This window comes from Pipra filicauda, unplaced genomic scaffold, assembly GCF_003945595.2.
Source record: "Pipra filicauda isolate LSUMZ 115617 unplaced genomic scaffold, ASM394559v2 scaffold200_size1382263_pilon, whole genome shotgun sequence".
Taxonomy (NCBI): Eukaryota; Metazoa; Chordata; class Aves; order Passeriformes; family Pipridae; genus Pipra; species Pipra filicauda.
In genome coordinates, this window is record NW_024104311.1 from 506,422 (window position 1) to 523,545 (window position 17,124).

General features: G+C 42.5%; 1 protein-coding gene across 1 annotated transcript; it reads left to right on the plus strand.

Annotated features, from left to right (window-relative positions):
- Positions 1-4,714: 4,714 nt before the first annotated feature.
- GCM1 (glial cells missing transcription factor 1) lies at positions 4,715-12,716 on the plus strand. The gene is made up of 5 exons (XM_027724070.2): positions 4,715-4,816; positions 6,582-6,834; positions 7,785-7,897; positions 8,894-9,022; positions 12,111-12,716. Exons 1-5 carry the CDS (start codon positions 4,715-4,717, stop codon positions 12,714-12,716), a joined length of 1,203 nt encoding a protein of 400 aa, XP_027579871.1.
- The last annotated feature ends 4,408 nt before the right edge of the window (positions 12,717-17,124 follow it).

The window sequence follows — 17,124 nt, forward strand, 5'->3', positions numbered from 1 at the left end:
CATCCAAACAGATGATTAAAAAGAGCTCAGGTCCCAAACCTTTCACTTGGAACTATGTTCTTCACATAGAAGAAAAAGATACATTCATAGCAGTTGATGCTAAAACACTGCCCTGGAGAGAGGAGGGGAAAAAAAAAAAAAAGGAGCTTTCAAAGGATTATTGATAGCATTCTGTTCAATAGTGAGTCATTCAACTACCAGACTACCAGCTGAGAACACTGCTTAGGAGATAATGTACAGGTGGAGGAACATCAGTTTCCTCAAGAAGAGGGACTGAGAGGCCTGGCAGAGATATTTACTCTGTGCGATATGAGTGGGTAGACATGAGGTTCATGTGGCAGAGCCTCTGACAAATTGTGCCCCCAAGTGCATCTCTCAGCTGTAAATAGCCAGGGAAGTAAATAGAAAGTGAAAAATGAGAATATTGCAGCTGAATGACTGTTTAGCTGACACAGGAAAAGCTGAGATGATTGAAAGCTGTTCAGTAAGAGCAGTTCAAGAAATTACCATGTCAACAGCAGGATTTGAAAAATCCCCTTATTAAGGTGCTACGATGTGCATCTCTGGTCTGTGCAACACCAGCAGGCAACACACAGCACCTCCCAAGTGGTCTGGCAGAACCACCCTGAGCAGCTGTACTGAGTAGTGACCTAACCCCATGAGGGCAAGGGTGATGCAAGCTACATATTTGTAGCCTGATAAAAAAGAGTCCAAGACATTCATCAGTGTTTGAGCTCTGAGGTGAATTCTCTGCTAATCTGTCTGGTTTATAATCTACGGTGTAGATGTGTCTGTTTTACATGAAGTGACCAGCAGAGAACCCTGCAGAATATGTCACTTGAGACAGCACTCTAGAAAGAGGATATCTGGAAAAAGTAGGAAACAAAATTTTTAAATAAAAGCATTTTTTAAAAAATTGGTCTATGAGTGTGACTGGAGCAGCAAAGCTAGAAGAACTACACTACCTGCAACTGACTTCTTATCTAGAGCAGTCCAGAATTCAGAAATATGGTAACTGAACAAAAACATGAGATTATCAGCCGGTTTTAATCTCAAGGGCCAGTTTTGAGAAAAGAATTAAAGAGAAACAAAGGATAAACAAAACCAACCAAGGATTTAAAAGTACTTCCATCTCCAAATATGTCCATCTTTCTTTCAAAGAGCCAGACCACAAGGCAGAAACTTTCACTTTTGGATACTGAATGGTGAAGACAGCATAAGCATTTCAAATGATGTTGAATACAGGGGTAGCCAACTTGAGGATACGTCAGGGCAACCTGGGAACAAAAGTTTGTCTCCAGAAAATGAGCAACACCCCCAGTGCTTTTTTCCACAGGCAGAATCTATCTCCTCATTACGAATTATGTGTCTATTTGTAGTGAGTTTATGCTCCACATCTGGGAGATAATTATGTTGCTTCATCCTACTGCTTAAGTTTATCAAATAGCAAGATTGAACTGGAAGATAAAATTGTTACTTTTAAGTTTACAGAATGTTTTTTTGGGAAAAAAAAAAAAACAAACAAAAAACAAAAAAACCAGGCTAAATTGGAGAAATATCCTTCAAGGAGTATCAGTAGCACCTTGGTATAAGACTTGTCATCCAAACATGCTTGTTCCTTGATTCCTGTGGTGCTGCACAATGAAACTCAGCAGTAATGAAAGTGAGACCAAAGAAGGACAAGAAGCATGCAAAGGCAAACACCTGCAGTGGAGGAGAAGCAGGAGAGCTTCCACTAGGAGGGAGGAACTTTCAGCGTTAGGGAAAACCATGCAGTTGAAGGCAGGGCACAAAGCAGCCATGGAAGATAGTGCAATATGGGCTGTTGGCAGGACAGGTAACTCAGATCATGTAAAGTTCTGCTGGCTGCACCTGAGATGAGTTAGAGGTTGTCATTGCTGAAAGATGACACCAAAGATCAAAAGGAAGACTGATGGGAGCACTGACAAAAGCCCCTTCTTCATGTGGTGGTAGAAAAATACAAGAAAAGAGCCTGGCTGCTCTGTGACAGGTGACATCCACATGTTCCTGGTGTCAGCCACTGTCCTTCAGCAGAGCTGGGCAGCCAGACAGTGGAGGGCAACCCTTGCAGCAGCAGCTGCTTTCCTCAAATAAGAGTGTGCAGATTATATTGAATTAATTTAACTTCAAAGCTCATGCAAATTGGTAATATACATAATTTCTTTTAAAAATTCATAGTCCTTTTCCTAAATGGTCAACACCAAGTACTTCTAAGGAAAATAGAAGAAATCTTCCTAATCCTTGCTAGTTAAAAATTTTCAAAAGTCATAAAATACAAGGCTTAATATCTCGTTCTAAATGTATTTCTAAATGTATTATAACATATTTCAGATATTATACAGATTAAGTAGCAGATCTTCAGATATTATTTCTTTCCTATGTTTTTGATTTTGTCTTGTCTAGCGTTAAACCTTCATGACATACTAGACTAGACCAGTAGTAATGCTGTAGCATAAGAGTCTAAAGGAATAAGTGCGAGGCTTGTAGGGAGAAGGAAATAATCTTCATTAGACAAACCGATACTAATTATATAGTGATCCAAAAATACATTTCTTTGCCTCATTTTTGAATTTACCAATTGCTTTCACTCTGTGCTCCTGGGCTCTTGGGCAGTTAAATGAGAATCACTTCCTGCTCCCTCTACACCCTTCTGTATTTTAGGAGGGGGGAAGGGGAGGGGAGAGAAAACTATATTTCAAGCCTAAGAAGTTATAAAGCTGCTACATTTTAGTAATAATTAAAGATACACAAATAACAATCATAAATTTGATATGCCACATCATCCTTCAATTAGTGCTCAGATTTTTGCTACTATTTCATCCTTTGCTTTCAAGTAACATAATATGTATGATTCTCTCTAACTTCATTTTTGTGTGTGTGCTATTATGCAATAATCTGTATCTTCCATTAATCTTTATAGTAATATTTAATTATTGTTTTATCTCTATCAATATTGTATAAAGAAGAAACACTCCATTTTCTCTAATGAAGAAAATTAAAAATCAATTTCTAAGTTATCTCATTTTGAAAAGTATTATTAAAAGCAATGAGACTATAATTTTGGATTGTGTATCAAATCATTTCATGTTTTAGAACACAAGTAGTCAAGGGTCATTTGCTTAGCTAATTCAACTAGTTTACTAGTGCAGCTCATATTTTGTTTGTCCTGACTTTACTATCTCCATCTTCATTGTAGCGCAATATGAAAATACATGAAGATCTGATGTTTCTTAAAGCTGTTAATATTTCTGAGCGGCTATGTTCCCTTCTCCTCTGGTGTAAAATCTCATTTGAACCTGTGAGCTGCCCTCCAGAACTGGCCTCAGTTCATATTCCTGAACACACTGGTGCTGACTACCAGGCACCCCTCTGTGGGGGTCTTTTTCCATGGAGGGTGTTTTGCTTCTTTCTTCCCCACTGCCACAGTCTGGGCCACAACGTGTGGCAGTGGGGCTCTGATTATGCTACCAGAGCACCATACAGCCAAATGTTTCAAGTGTTCTTCAAATATCCACGAACTCTTCCTTTAGAGGTGATAATATAACAGATCACAGGTATTTTATAAATAGGTCAACTAAGGACTAGCTAAATCACTTTCCAAGGACAAAGAAACAACAATAAAATAAATTATTCTTAATAAAGTCTATGAAATAGAATCACGTCAAGTAGATTTTACTTCTCTCACTACTCAGTAGTCCTTAATAAATCCTTAAGTGGCATAACTACAATAACCATCCTAAAAATATTGAAACTTTTCCAGTTTCCAAGAAAAGAAAATTGAGTTGCCTTTTCTCTCCTTAGCAAAAGGAACAAAATTTTTCATGCATGAGATCCCAAAAACATCACTATATTATCAGCCCCGTGTTCAGCACAGATCAAAAACACAGCCCCCATACTAGCCACTGTGAAGAAAATTAACTCTATCCAGACAAAACCAGCATGACAGGTTATTAAGCTTGGCTGATACTGAAACTCAGAATAGGGCAGACACTTGCCTTATAAGACTTCAGGCAAAACCTGTTGGTTTTAACAAACATACCTTGGTGGGTTTTTTTTATTTCAATCTGCTATTGAGATAGGAAAATGCAGGTAGCCCAACCTCCTTTTCTACACTTCTCTCATGCAATTGGTAATCTCTCAGAGATGCTAACAATATGTGAAATGGTTGAGCACTACTTCATCTGAAGTGATGAAGCAGACCCCTCTTGTTGCTTGCTTTTGTCACATGCAGTGCACAAAATATCTAATGGGTAAGCAGCGACTCAAAGACCCCTTAACAGCTGCTGAGCTGTTCAATCAGTTTGGCCCCGGAAATATTAAGCCAGAGTTGAATCAGATGTTCAAAGAGCCTGTGAGCAGAGTTACATGACTATAAACTTGGTATGACAGAAGATCGAGCAAAGCAAAACAGATGACACAGGCACGATTTGTGTGCTGCAAATGATGTGTCTGTAACATCACAGGTTATCTCTAAGCTATATTTTCCACTGCCTTGCTGGCTTACAAAACTTTTAATGGAACAAGTTTTTCTGGCAGAAGAACACTGATTTTTATCTTTAATGAGCAGCCTCTGTATCATTTAGCTTCAGGAAACAGCTTCCTGGTTGTAAACTGCTTGAGAGTGCTGACAGCCAGGCAACTTCAAAAGCAGCCAGGGGAGACTTTTGCACTAACTTTGGGAAGGAATTCAAAAATGCTGAAAGGTGCAGATGAAGCTGCTGTGGAGCAGGAGAACTCTGCTTCCCAACATGGAGAAATGACAAGTTGGGATATCAATGACATCAAACTTCCCCAGGTATGTGTCTGTGATTAGAATTTTATTTTGTTCTGACCAGTCATCTCCACTACTGATCTTAAGTGCTTTCTCAGTCACCTATGCCTCGTTGCCTTTACTCTCTTTGTCACCTTGAGGTATGGGGCAGTGTTTTACTGAAAAGCTAGAAAATATTGACATATCTATGCATTTTTCCATAAAAGTATTATTGAAAGAGCTGTTGATGCATGAAAAATAGCAATGCTGAAGATACATTGCTTTTCTAGCCCACTGGTGGATGAGGTGCATAGAAAGCAGAGGGAAAAAAGTTAGCTTCTGCTGTGGGCATTCAATCAGAGATGTCCAGAACTTGTTTTTTGCCCTGGGTAGTACTTTATGAGAAGGGAACACAGCACCCACAACTGCCTTGGAACTGTGGGTGCTCAGTCTCACTTCAGATTGGGCTCCAGGTAGACAAGCTGTCTTCCCTTATGAGGGCAACAGTCTTTCATGGGCACCTAGGAAAACCTTGCTTAGTTAGCAGAGATCTGCTGAGAGGCAGAATAGTGATCTTCCCCTCCCTCTGTCCTTTTCTAGTTCTCTTATCTAAAAGTTTCAACCATGCTCTCCAGTGAAAGCCCACACACCCTGCACACCAATATCACCTCCCTGTCCCTCACCTTAGCATGTTTCTGCCAAATTTCTCCTGCTGCTGTCCTTCAGCGTCCAGATCTGCCTTTCACCTCCCAAACCTGTCTTCTTGCTGGATCCCAGCCTCTTCCATACTATACCAGTGCTTTTTGCCCAAAGCCTCCATGTTCCAGAATATCTCCTTCCCTGACCTTCACCTCAAGGTCGCCTTCACCTGCATTTCAGTCTGGAGGCTTCCTTGACGCCCTTTCCTACACTATCCAGTGGCTACCAGGAGAACATGGGAGTTGATGAGAGTCAACTGGTATTCTTTATGCTGTCATGGATCTCAGTGGCTGGGATTAGCAATTTAAAGGAAATTTCTACTAAGCTTTTCTACTCCTTACAAGACCTTTTCCCTCAAAACCATCAGCAGGCATGTCAGGTGCTTTATGGCTTACTGCATTTTACTGCGTTGACTGTACCCACTGAGATGATGTGTGTTTGGTCTTTTGGGGTTTTTTTCCAGTTTTATTTTTATTATTCCTTATTGTGCTGTCCTTTGGTTTTTCAATCATTTTAGCAGTGGAAATAAAACCTGACCAGGATGTCAGGTTTCTTTGTTTTGGACTTCAAAAAAATCCCTGTGCAAGTCTTTCATGGCAGTTAGGCCAAAATGAACTGAAGATTTACAAATTTGGACATAGTCTCAGTGTGACTCAGTTTTTTCCCTTTTTCCAGCGAGTTGAGCCAAATCAAACCAAATGATTCAGCGTAGCACTGCTTTGAACTGACTGAAAGGCAGAGCAGGATCTCTGCCATGAAAGCTAACGCAAGTTAACCAGGCAGTGACAGCTGCCTACAAGGAAAGTGTCTGCTATTTTCCATCAAGCACCTCACCTTCCACTCCAAAGGAGGTCCTGCACTGAGCTGGACCCATGGGTGAGTGAGAACAACATCCTGGCCAGGCCTTCCTGATGCTCTGGGGCTTGTAGGAAGCCACAGGGAACTGTGCCTTTTCTGTCTTCCCTCCTGACAACCAGCATCACCTGCTGGGGTGCTGGAGTTACCCCGGCTAGCGGACACCCAGCAGGGGACCAGCTCTGCTTGGATCTTGCACAAGCTCTTCTCTTCTCTTCCGCAGCCTAAAACATGGCTTGCTTTGGTTTTTCCACAGGATGTAAGACAGATAGACTGGTTTCAAGAATGGCCAGATTCCTATGTAAAACATATCTATAGCTCAGAGGATAAAAATGCTCAGAGGCACCACAGCAGCTGGGCAATGAGAAACACCAACAACCACAACTCTCGCATCTTAAAAAAGTCCTGCCTTGGGGTGGTGGTTTGTGGCAACGACTGCTCTACTTCGGATGGAAGGAAGATCTACCTAAGACCAGCCATATGTGATAAAGCCAGGCAAAAACAACAGCGTGAGTATGAACACAGCTGTTCATTATATGGGCAGTTCATAAGTGAACACAACATAAATCCAGGTATTGTATACTCTTTGGATTATCCAGCCTTCCTTCTGCCATTCCTTATATTCCAATGCAACTCTTGATTTGGAACAATGCATTTTACATTTCTTACTGTTGAGGAGTAGTTGTCTGCTTGTTTCTTTTATTTTTTTTCCCCCTAATACTTTTTTCATCTCTCTTTCTATTAGTTAGGCATTCCTCTTAGGCCCATGAGAGAGGCTGCTGAGAAAGCTGTGCAGTGCAGGCAGCTTTCTGCTGTGCTGTTCTTGCCAACTTGAGTGCTGACTTCATTATTGCACTGGCCCAGGAGTAACTCAGGAGGCAAGTCTTGCAGGAAAGAAGTTGCTCATAAACCGTGATGACTGGAAAACTGGCCTCACAGTCACAGCACTGGTGCAAGACAATGCAAATAGAGAACATGAGCCACGCGCACTTTTTTTAATGAGACAGTTCCAAACAATTGTGATTGCTCAACAGAACTAGCACATACTGATTTCTGGATCTGATGTATATTTTGACCAAAGAAAGGTATTGCTCATGCACTCACTGAGGTCATAATGATGTCTTCTAGAAAAGTCAAGACAAGAACACATATGACATTCCAAACACTGACAAGAGAAAAACAACTAAAACTGACTGTGATAATAAATTATAAAATTGCAATAAATCTATAATAGAAACAATTGTTGACAGTTATATTTAATAATGGGCAGAATAAAGGCAATTATTAATTTGTTTATATTGATTTTTGCTTATGTTTGAAAGTTTTTTGCGTAGTTTTTCTCAGTGTAGTTTCTGAGCCCCAAACCAAAGTGGCAATCCACCACCAATGAACCATTGTGTCACATGGGATTCGTCTGATCACTGTTGTATAGAAATGTTTCCCACTATCTTTACTCCAGGGAAATGCTGTCCAAACTGCAATGGACCACTGAAACTCCTTTCCTGCCGAGGCCATGGTGGTTACCCAGTTACCAACTTCTGGAGGCATGAAGGCCAATTTATATTTTTTCAGGTTGGTATAAAATTACCTAACATTATGCAAGTTAATTTTAAAGACTGTTTTTGTAAGTTTTATTAAGGAATTTTTTTTTGTTCCAGCAAATAAGGGTCATTGAATGTGACAAGGTCAAATGACTGTAAGGAGAAAGATTTTCACAAAGTCATAAGCAACCTGATCTGACTCTGAAGTTAGTCCTGCCTGAGCAGGAGTTTGAGCTAGACCTCCAGAGGTCCGTTTCCAGCCTAAATTAGCCTATACTGCTATGATTTTACAGCATAGTGTATTTTTTTATTTAGGCTCCTGGGAAAACCTGTTGATTTTGAAGCGTTTTGCCTCAGGTACATAGGAACCAACAAATCCTCAGAAAGCCAGAAATACCATGTTATCTCTTCCCTTCTATAAGGCCCCATGCATAAGCATGAGGCTATCTTGGAGCACTAAATGGTTGTACCCAAGGGATTGTCTGTGGAAAATGCCATCTGTGCTTTATAAGTAACTTATATCTGGAAAAGACTGTATGCAAGTGTTCAAATAATGGGCACTATTTCTGGAGGTTTTAGTCCTAGTTTACTACCATAACCACTGAACTGTCTCCTGCTTTCCAGTCTTTCACTTGTGTGCAGGCTAAATAAAATTAATTCTCTTTGGAAGCTAATGGAAATTAACATGCTGATAAACATGTCTAAAGTGTGAGAAGAATGGAAATAACCACAGGGACACTCTAGCCAAGCTGCAGAAGACCTTGTGGCTTCAGCTGGGGCTCTAGTATGAGGAGTGTCTTCTACACATAAACGTGGTGCACTGGTTTTATGATTTCAGAGAATTTCTACCCCATCCCACTTTATCTGAGATGTTTGTTACCTAAGCTCACATTAAATAATTCATATCAAATATAAAGCATTAAATTAGGCCATAAGTGTGATTTTGGTCTGTGCTACAAATTTTGCTCTCTTAAGATTAATAACAAGGTTGTTTCTAACTTTAACATATCATAATTACTTTCTGAAGTCCAAAGGAGCTCATGACCATCCACGTCCAGAAACAAAACTAGAAGCAGAAGCAAGAAGATCAATCCACAAAGCACACACAGCTTTTTCTGCATCTTCTATAAGATTAAAAAGAATACAGGAGATTGAGGTAACTCTTGTTAACTCAGTGAAATTTTGTGGTCAAAAATCTATGGTTCAAGGCATGGTGGAGGCTACCTGGACTTTAGGTCTGCGTGGTAGTAGGCTTTACACCTCCACATTCTGCCTCCCCATGATCAGGCCAAGAAGGACGAGGGCTGTCCTGAGCATCGTGACTTCCTCAGCACTGCTATCCACTGCTAGTGTCCCCTCTCTGGAGCCAATTTTGGCCTGATTGACAGCAGGAGATTACATCTATACTGGTAAACAAAGCAGGGCTGGAGGGCAGGCTCAGTCATACCACTATTCATGTGGTCCCTGATGTGGATTTGGTCAGTGCTAACTCGTGCTCACAGACAAAATGCTCTAGCATAGGTCAGGAGGACAGTATGTGCCAGAGACCATTTCCTAGCAGAATTTTGGACAAGGTTGAATCAGGTTTTGGTCCCTTCACTGTACACAGCTGGCTTTGAACCTACCTGTGCCCTTATGTCCCATCATGCTACAAGACATGGACAATTAAGAACCTCAAGCTGATGCAGTGAAAAACAGTCCTTGGTGAACTGCAACACAGCCCTTGCATGTCCATTTCACTTCAGGTCCAGAAGTTGCCCAAGGCCAGGATGTAGTCTGGACACCAACAGGCCATGCATTTTGGTCCTTGTTGCCAATGACAATCCTCAGTTTCATTTCATTTAGCAGTATGGGCATAGCTTTAGAGCATCAGCTCTTTCCTATTTTAAATGCAAGACTTACCGTTAGAAAAATTTCCTACAAGTTCTTTGTTAGTACTCTCCATAAATAAAATTAATTGCAAAGAAATCTATGAACAAATTAAGTAGATATTTAATCTAATCAGTATTGACACTGAAGGAGAACATTAGCAGGTTTTTATTGGATTTAACTTATAGTATTGATTGCACCAACTTATGAGAAAGTTGTAACAAATAAACACTTGAAAATTGGGAAATACTTTTGGCAACACCTGAACTCAGGAGGAAGATTTGTGTGTGCCTGTACACGTACACAGAGACACAAACTGTTTACTCTCTGAGTCCATTGAGGGCAACAAAGATGATTAGGGGAGTGGAACATCCCTCTTACAAGGACAGGCTGAGGGAGCTGGGCCTGTTCACCCTTGAGAAGAGATAAATGAGAGGGGACCTCATCAATGTCTACAAGTATTTGAAGAGGAGGTGTCAACAGGATGGAGCCAGGCTCCTCTCAGTGGTGTCAAACAATAGGACAAGAGGCAATGGGCAGAAACTGATGCACAGGACATTGCACTGGAACATGAGGAAGAACTTCTTTACTGTGCGGTGACCATGCACTGGAACAGATTGCTCAGAGAGGTCATGGAGTCTCCCTCACTGGAAATATTCAAGAACTGTCTGGATGCAGTTCTGTGCAATGGGCTCTACAATGACCCAGCTCAAGCAGGGAGGTTGGACCAGACAAACCGCTGTGGTCCTTTCCAACCTGACCCATTCTGTGTTTCTGTGAAAAGGGTTTTATTATAGAATACAATATATAGCATTACCTAAAGGATATGCCTGTTATATACTGTGTATGGTATCTTGACAAAAAACCCTTATCATTAACAAGGCAAAATCAGAAATCCTTACTTCTTCTTCCCCCAGTCCCCCAGCCATTACTTAAGAAAACCCAGTTACTTCAGTAGCAAGCCTGGATCACTTTATTCACAGACTTAATGTCCATCAGGTAGAGAAATGCTCTCCTGCAGGACAGCTGCCCCTGAGCAGGATTTGGCCACCTGCAGACCATCAAGGGCTGTGAGGACACCCTCAGATGCAGGAGGCACTGCCACATCCTTGGACAGACAAGAGGAAGTCAGGTTTTCTCCACACATGTCTCTTGGGACATGTGTCCCAAGCTTCTCCACTGACATGGAGAAGGTGCTGTGGAAAAGTGAGCACACCCCTCCACCTCTGCTTATTCCCCTTGGGTTTTCCCAGGTTTGAAATGGTCAGGTTATATTATTTACTGTCAACTGGCTTTCCAGTTCATGGCTCTTCAGCAGGTTTTCCTTGGGAATAACTCATCATATCTGTGTTCTGCCAAAACTGGCAGTGATACAACTAATTCAGGAATCTGATTTCACACAGAGAGCCTGTGTCGCTCAATCTGCAAAAATGTATTCTGAAGGGATTAAATTTTAATGTGCTCACAAGAGACCAGGAAGGAGAACTTTAGAAAAAGGTATGAGATGGGCCCCAAATAGAGCAAGTGATATATAGGATGTTCTCTCTGTGGCATCAGTGGGTCTTTTGTTGAAGGTGGGCTGGGTCCTATACCAGATTGCTGGCATTTCTTCTCAGTGAGTGGAGAACAGCAGAAAGGTTTGCTACTTTGCGGTCAGAAAAATCACTATAATTAAATGCATGAAAAAGCAGAATTATAAAGAAGAAAGACCTGCAAGTACTCATCAGAAATGATAGCACAAATGAGTGTTCTGAAAGGAATTGAAGTTTGCACAATTATAAACATATAATTAGGGCAATTAAAGAAGTTGTGAAATATCTAGAACAAAGGACCCAGAAGAATAATTCTTGTGTGCTGATCCATCCCTGAATGAAATTTGTTTGCAGGGTAAAAAAAATGTAAAGATAGGAAAATTTATTAGTTAGAAATAGAGTCTTGAAAAGAGACACATAATATTATTGTAGTGAAAAGATCACTTCAAAACAAACAGTTTTTAAAAATCATATACCTAGCTTTTCCAAGCTCCACAGAAAAAAAATAATTCTGTGGTGTCAAGTGTATTAGCATAATTGCATTTTTAGGTCCTTCCTCAGTATATGCTGGCAGTGGATCCCAAGGGCTGTGAACGCAAGGTCTAAACAATTCTTTCAGTGTGAAACAGGCTTTGGGCAAAACCTGAGGAAACAACCCCAAATCTGTGAACTGAGAGCCCTGTTTGGTTTGCCCCTAAAGCCCATGGTCACTCCCCTACAAGGAGGCTCTGCTACACCGTCTGCTTCATTACCTGTATTAATCGAGTGCACTTGTGAAGGTCTCACAGAGGAGGGTTGATAGACTACACCTTGTTTTACTAACCTATGCCTTGCTTTCCCAAGTCTCTGACAGGTGCAATGCCGATGCCAGAAGCATTGCCTTTGCTTCTTTCCAAGCCGGATGCCTACATGATACCTGCTAATTTCAGGGGACATTTAAGCAAAAGCTCCCAGGAGCCAACGCTGAGCAGCTGCTCTGGGCAGCTGCTGTACCCAAGGGCAGCTGGGGAGGATGAGGGCTCTGGAGAGGCATTGACCTGGAGCCGAAGCCCATCCCTTGGGAGGATCCCCAGTGCCGAGAGGCTGTGCAGTGGCCCTGCTGTCCCCTGCACAGCCCCTTCCCACCAGCACTGCGCCCACTTCAGCACCCAGCGTGTCCTGCCTGTGACAAAGGGTGGCCATGTCTCCTTCAGGCCTAACACTGGTCCTCTGGGAGATGGATCCTGTGGAGAGAAATCCCTGCTGACCTACAGCAGCAGCTGCCTCTCTCTACCACCTTACCCTGCACCTCAGAGTGGCCCCTGCTCCAGGGTGAGTGGGGCACAGCCCCACCACCAGCTCTTGGCACCTTTGAGGGGAAGTGAAGGAGACATGAGCGAGGGGGGGGCCCAGGTGGGTCTCAACTACTGCCACAATGACATGGTTTTTAACCTGTACCCATTACGGTGACCAGGTGTAAATGTCTCTGCTCACCCCTCCTCTGGCAAAGCGCCCAATTCTCCATCCCTGTCACAACATGGATGTGAAAGTGCTACCACACCAGTTCCTGCTTTAGCTCCTCTTGCAGGTCCCAGGAGGGACTTTCATACCTGAAGGCTTGTCTTTGTTCCTTTTTTTTAAACTGTTATATTCTCCCCCACTATATCATTGATCTAATAAAAGGTGTCAGATCTTCTTACAAACTGCCTCGCTGCCATTCTGGTTTGGTAGCATCTCAGCCCTCCTCAATACATAGTTTGTTCAAGCTGTGGGACTGTGGAGGGTGCAGATGAATGACCTCAAGAACCACAGCTGTCATGTATAACCTTCTGCACTCTTCCAGCTTCTTCAGGAAGTGATCTAAGTCCCTCCACTGCACCAGCCTTGCACACATGTTGTTTAGAATCATCACACAATGTTTTTGGCTTGGAAGGGACCTTCAGAAATCATCCAGACCAACCCCCCTTCCCATGGGCAGGGACATCCTTTACTAGACCAGGCTGTTCAAAGCCCCATCCAGCCTGGCCTTGAACATTTCCAGGGATGGGGCATCCACAACTGCTCTGGGCAACCTGTTCCAGTGCCTCATCATCCTCATAAAAATATTTCCTCCTCAAGCCCAATTTAAACCTACCTTCTTTCAGTTTAAAACAATTGTTGCTTGTCCTATCACTACAGGCCTTGGCAAAAAGTCTTTCTCTGTCTTTCTAATAAACTCCCCTCATGTTGAAAGGCCACTGTGAGGTCTACTCCAAACTTGCTTTTCTCTGGATTGAACAACCCCAAATTTTGAGCCTGTTTTCATGGGAGAAGTGCTCCAGCCCTGTCTTTGATCAACTTTATGGCCCTCCTCTGGGCCCTCTCTGGCAGGTCCACATCTTTCCTGTGCTGGGGACCCCAGAGCTGGATGCAGAACTTCACATGGAATCTCATGAGAGCAGTGTAGATGTGAGAATCCCCTCCCTTGACCTGCTGGTCACACTTCTTTTGATACAGTCCAGGATACAGTTGGCTTTCTAGGCTGCATGTGCACACTGACAGATCATGTCCAATACACCATTATCCCTAAGTCCCCCTCTGCAGGGTTAGACCCAGTTTCATATACGTATATTTTCAATATATATTGCCTTGCTGCTTTTTCCAACCACTTGTTGTTTCTTTTATTGCAGACTGTAACAAATCCTCCAGCATCCGTTCCATACGTCACCCCCTTTTCTGACCACTACCATAAGCTGTATTTTAGCAGGGCCTATCAGTTTGCTACATTTCTTAAAAAAAGTAGGGTGCCAAATATGAATTTTCTTGCCTGAACTTAGTGGCCAGCTCAGAGATCTTTGGCAAAGATTCCTTCACCTTTTCCCACAATTGACATCTGCATGACTTTCCTGCATGACTGGCCTCTGCTGCTCTCTGGACTGGGTTTTAGGGGCCACCTACACCTCCCCCCCCCCCGCAGAAGGAGGCACTTACGCACAACTCCGCTGCCGCCTCTGCAAGGAAGAGCTGAGGGATGTCATGTATGGCATTTCATGGCTGGTTCCTTTAACCACCGAAGGTAGAGAGCCTCATCTCTAGGGTCTGCCCAGCTGCCAGTTGTAACCATGCCCTGCCCTGCTTGTGGAGCAAGTCAAGCGCCAGAAATCTGAGGCAAAATAAACCTTTCATTGGGAGGAATCTGGGCGGACAGTATTACAAAACAAGTGGCAATAAAAACTTCACATTACCTCAGATTGTGGTGTATCTTGTGTTCAGTCTTTTTTTTTTTCCTCTCGTTTTAATTTTTTTAGATTCCTTTTTTTTAAGACTTTGAAATATATTAGTTACTAGGGAGACCACTCTCCTGGTGAAGGGTGTAGTTCAGAGACACTTAAAAGACAAGAACAAATTGTATTCATAGAGTGTTTCAAAAATGTTTATTGCAATTTGTGAAACAGAGGATGCATAGCGATTTGTTTGATGTGGAAAAAAATCTAAATGTAGATCACAAAGTAACAGTGTGCTATTGTATGTAAAGGTCAATTCACTAAACTTCTTTTTAGTCAGTGAGTTACTCTCACACTGACTCCAAACTTTGTGTGTTTTATAATGATTCTTCAGATCAGTAACTAGGAGAAGGAAACTTTGATCAAGGTTTCTAACAACCTCCACCTCTAAGACAGAAAAAGTAAAATCAAGAGGAGCCATAAGCACTTGTGCTTTGGGAGGTAAATTGCAGGATTAGGGACAGACAGGGCCCCTCGGGCTTCCGTCTCCCATAGCTGAGATTCCTCTGGAACTGCCAAACCAGTCACACCAGTGAGGGACCACACAGGGCATGCTGCCTGCTGCCATCGACTCTGTCTCATCTTGCCTCTCCTCTGAATTCCTTACTTCTCTGCTGCAATACTGCCAGCACCACCTCTCTCTCAGCAATAGTACCATACAGATGTGTGGCTAGAAGTCTCCTTGGACAGTGCTCCCACACCAAAGTATATCAGTTCCCTTTACACCCACCAATCCCTTCCTCTGTTTTTAAAAACTTCCAGCAAAAGGGACTTGATAACCAATCCCATAACCTGTTCCGTGGCTTCACTGTCCCAATTCCAGCTGTTAGCATTTTTTCCTCATGTCTGATTTTCTTTCCTGCAGATCAACCATTTCTTCAAGTTTTTGAAGATGGGTAGCATCCAGTTACTAAGTTTCACAGGCTTCTTAAAGGACTATTACTACAAAACCTCCCTAAAAGAAAGTTACTACCAACCTTTCTTCCTACCTGAGAAGCAAGAAGCTTTTTGTTGGTTTGCCTTGAAGTCTGAATCAAAAGGTTTCCAAAATGAAAGCTATTTCTGCAGTCACAGCTCCACTCAGTAGCTACCTGCCACAGAAGGGCCGTGCCTTCTTGCAGTTTCCATCCTTGTAACTCTGTGCAACCAGGACAGTCCCACAATGTGAGGAGACACTGAGTTCCTGTTCATGCAGCGTTCACACCAACTATGTTTCCAAAAGAAACACATTTCAGGCTCAAGAAGGACAGGTTATTAATTTTTAAAAAGGAGGAAACTAAGATTTTATGATTTTTCTATGGTTAAACACAGAAAGGCTTTCCAGATTTATAAGCTGGGTCATTTTGACCTTTCCACATTTTTGCAGTGACTTCTATGCTGGCAGCAACTCCCTCTACTTTAGGTACATTCAGCACAGTGGGTCAATATAACACCAAATTTGTATCTGTCTAGCTCAAAATACAAAGATACCAATCCCATCTCTGACCTTCACAACAATAAATTTTTGCAATGTGTTTGAGATACATGAAAAGAAACATATGTGTCATTGCTTTAAGCCTCTTTTAACCAGCTGTAAGGTACTGTGCACAACTGGGCTGATAATAATCATAGAATGGTTTGGGTTGGAAGGGACCTGGAAGATCATCTGGCTCCAACCCCCCTGCCATGGGCAGGGACATCTCCCGCTAGACCAGGTTACTCAGAGCCCTATCCAGGCTGGTCTTGAACACCTCCAGGGATGAGAGTTGTTCAACCTCTCCAGGCAACCTGTTCCAGTGCCTCACCACCCTTATAGTAAAGAATTTCTTCCTAATATCTAATCTAAACCTACCCTCCTTAAGCTTAAGACCATTCCCCCTTGTCCTATCACTCACTACATGCCCTTGTGAAAACTCCCCCTCCAACCTTCTTGTAGGCCCTTTTTAGGAACTGGAAGGTGCTCTAAGGTCATCCCAGAGCCTCCTCTTCTCCAGGCTGAACATCCCCAGCTCTCTCAGCCTGTCTTCATAGGAGAGGTGTTCCAGGCCTGTGATCAGTGTAGTAGCTTCCTCTGGACTTGTTCCAACAGGTCCACGTCTTCCTTGTGTTGGGGGGCCCAGACCTGGACACAGCACTCTGAGTGGAGTGTCATGAGAGCAGAGGAGAATGGGAGAATCAGAGGTGAAAGAGCACTGGATGCATTATCCTCTATTTTAAGAAAATATACTGAACACTGTGTTTATTCAGGGTAGTTTCATGAAGAAACTCCAATTGATCTGTGAGGATCCACCCATAGATAACCCTGTAACCTTATTCTCTGCTGCAGAAATGTCTGCTGTGCAAGGCACAGCTGCAGCAGAGCTTTAGGCAGGTAGCAGATATGCAAGGAGGTCAGGGTGTGGATGATTACACAGGCAAGATGGTTTGTTCTGGCTTATTGGTGTTTCTGGTGGCTGTATCTACTGCCAAAGCTAATACAAATATCCATACATGGCACTACATGACCTACACTACTTTTGCAAGGTCTTAGCTCTGAAAGCACCAGTCTCAGTATTTAAGGCTAATTCTCTGGGAGTAATCTCTGTGCTTGCTCCAAAGCAAGTATATTTCTATATAAGGCCTCTTCTCAGGCCATC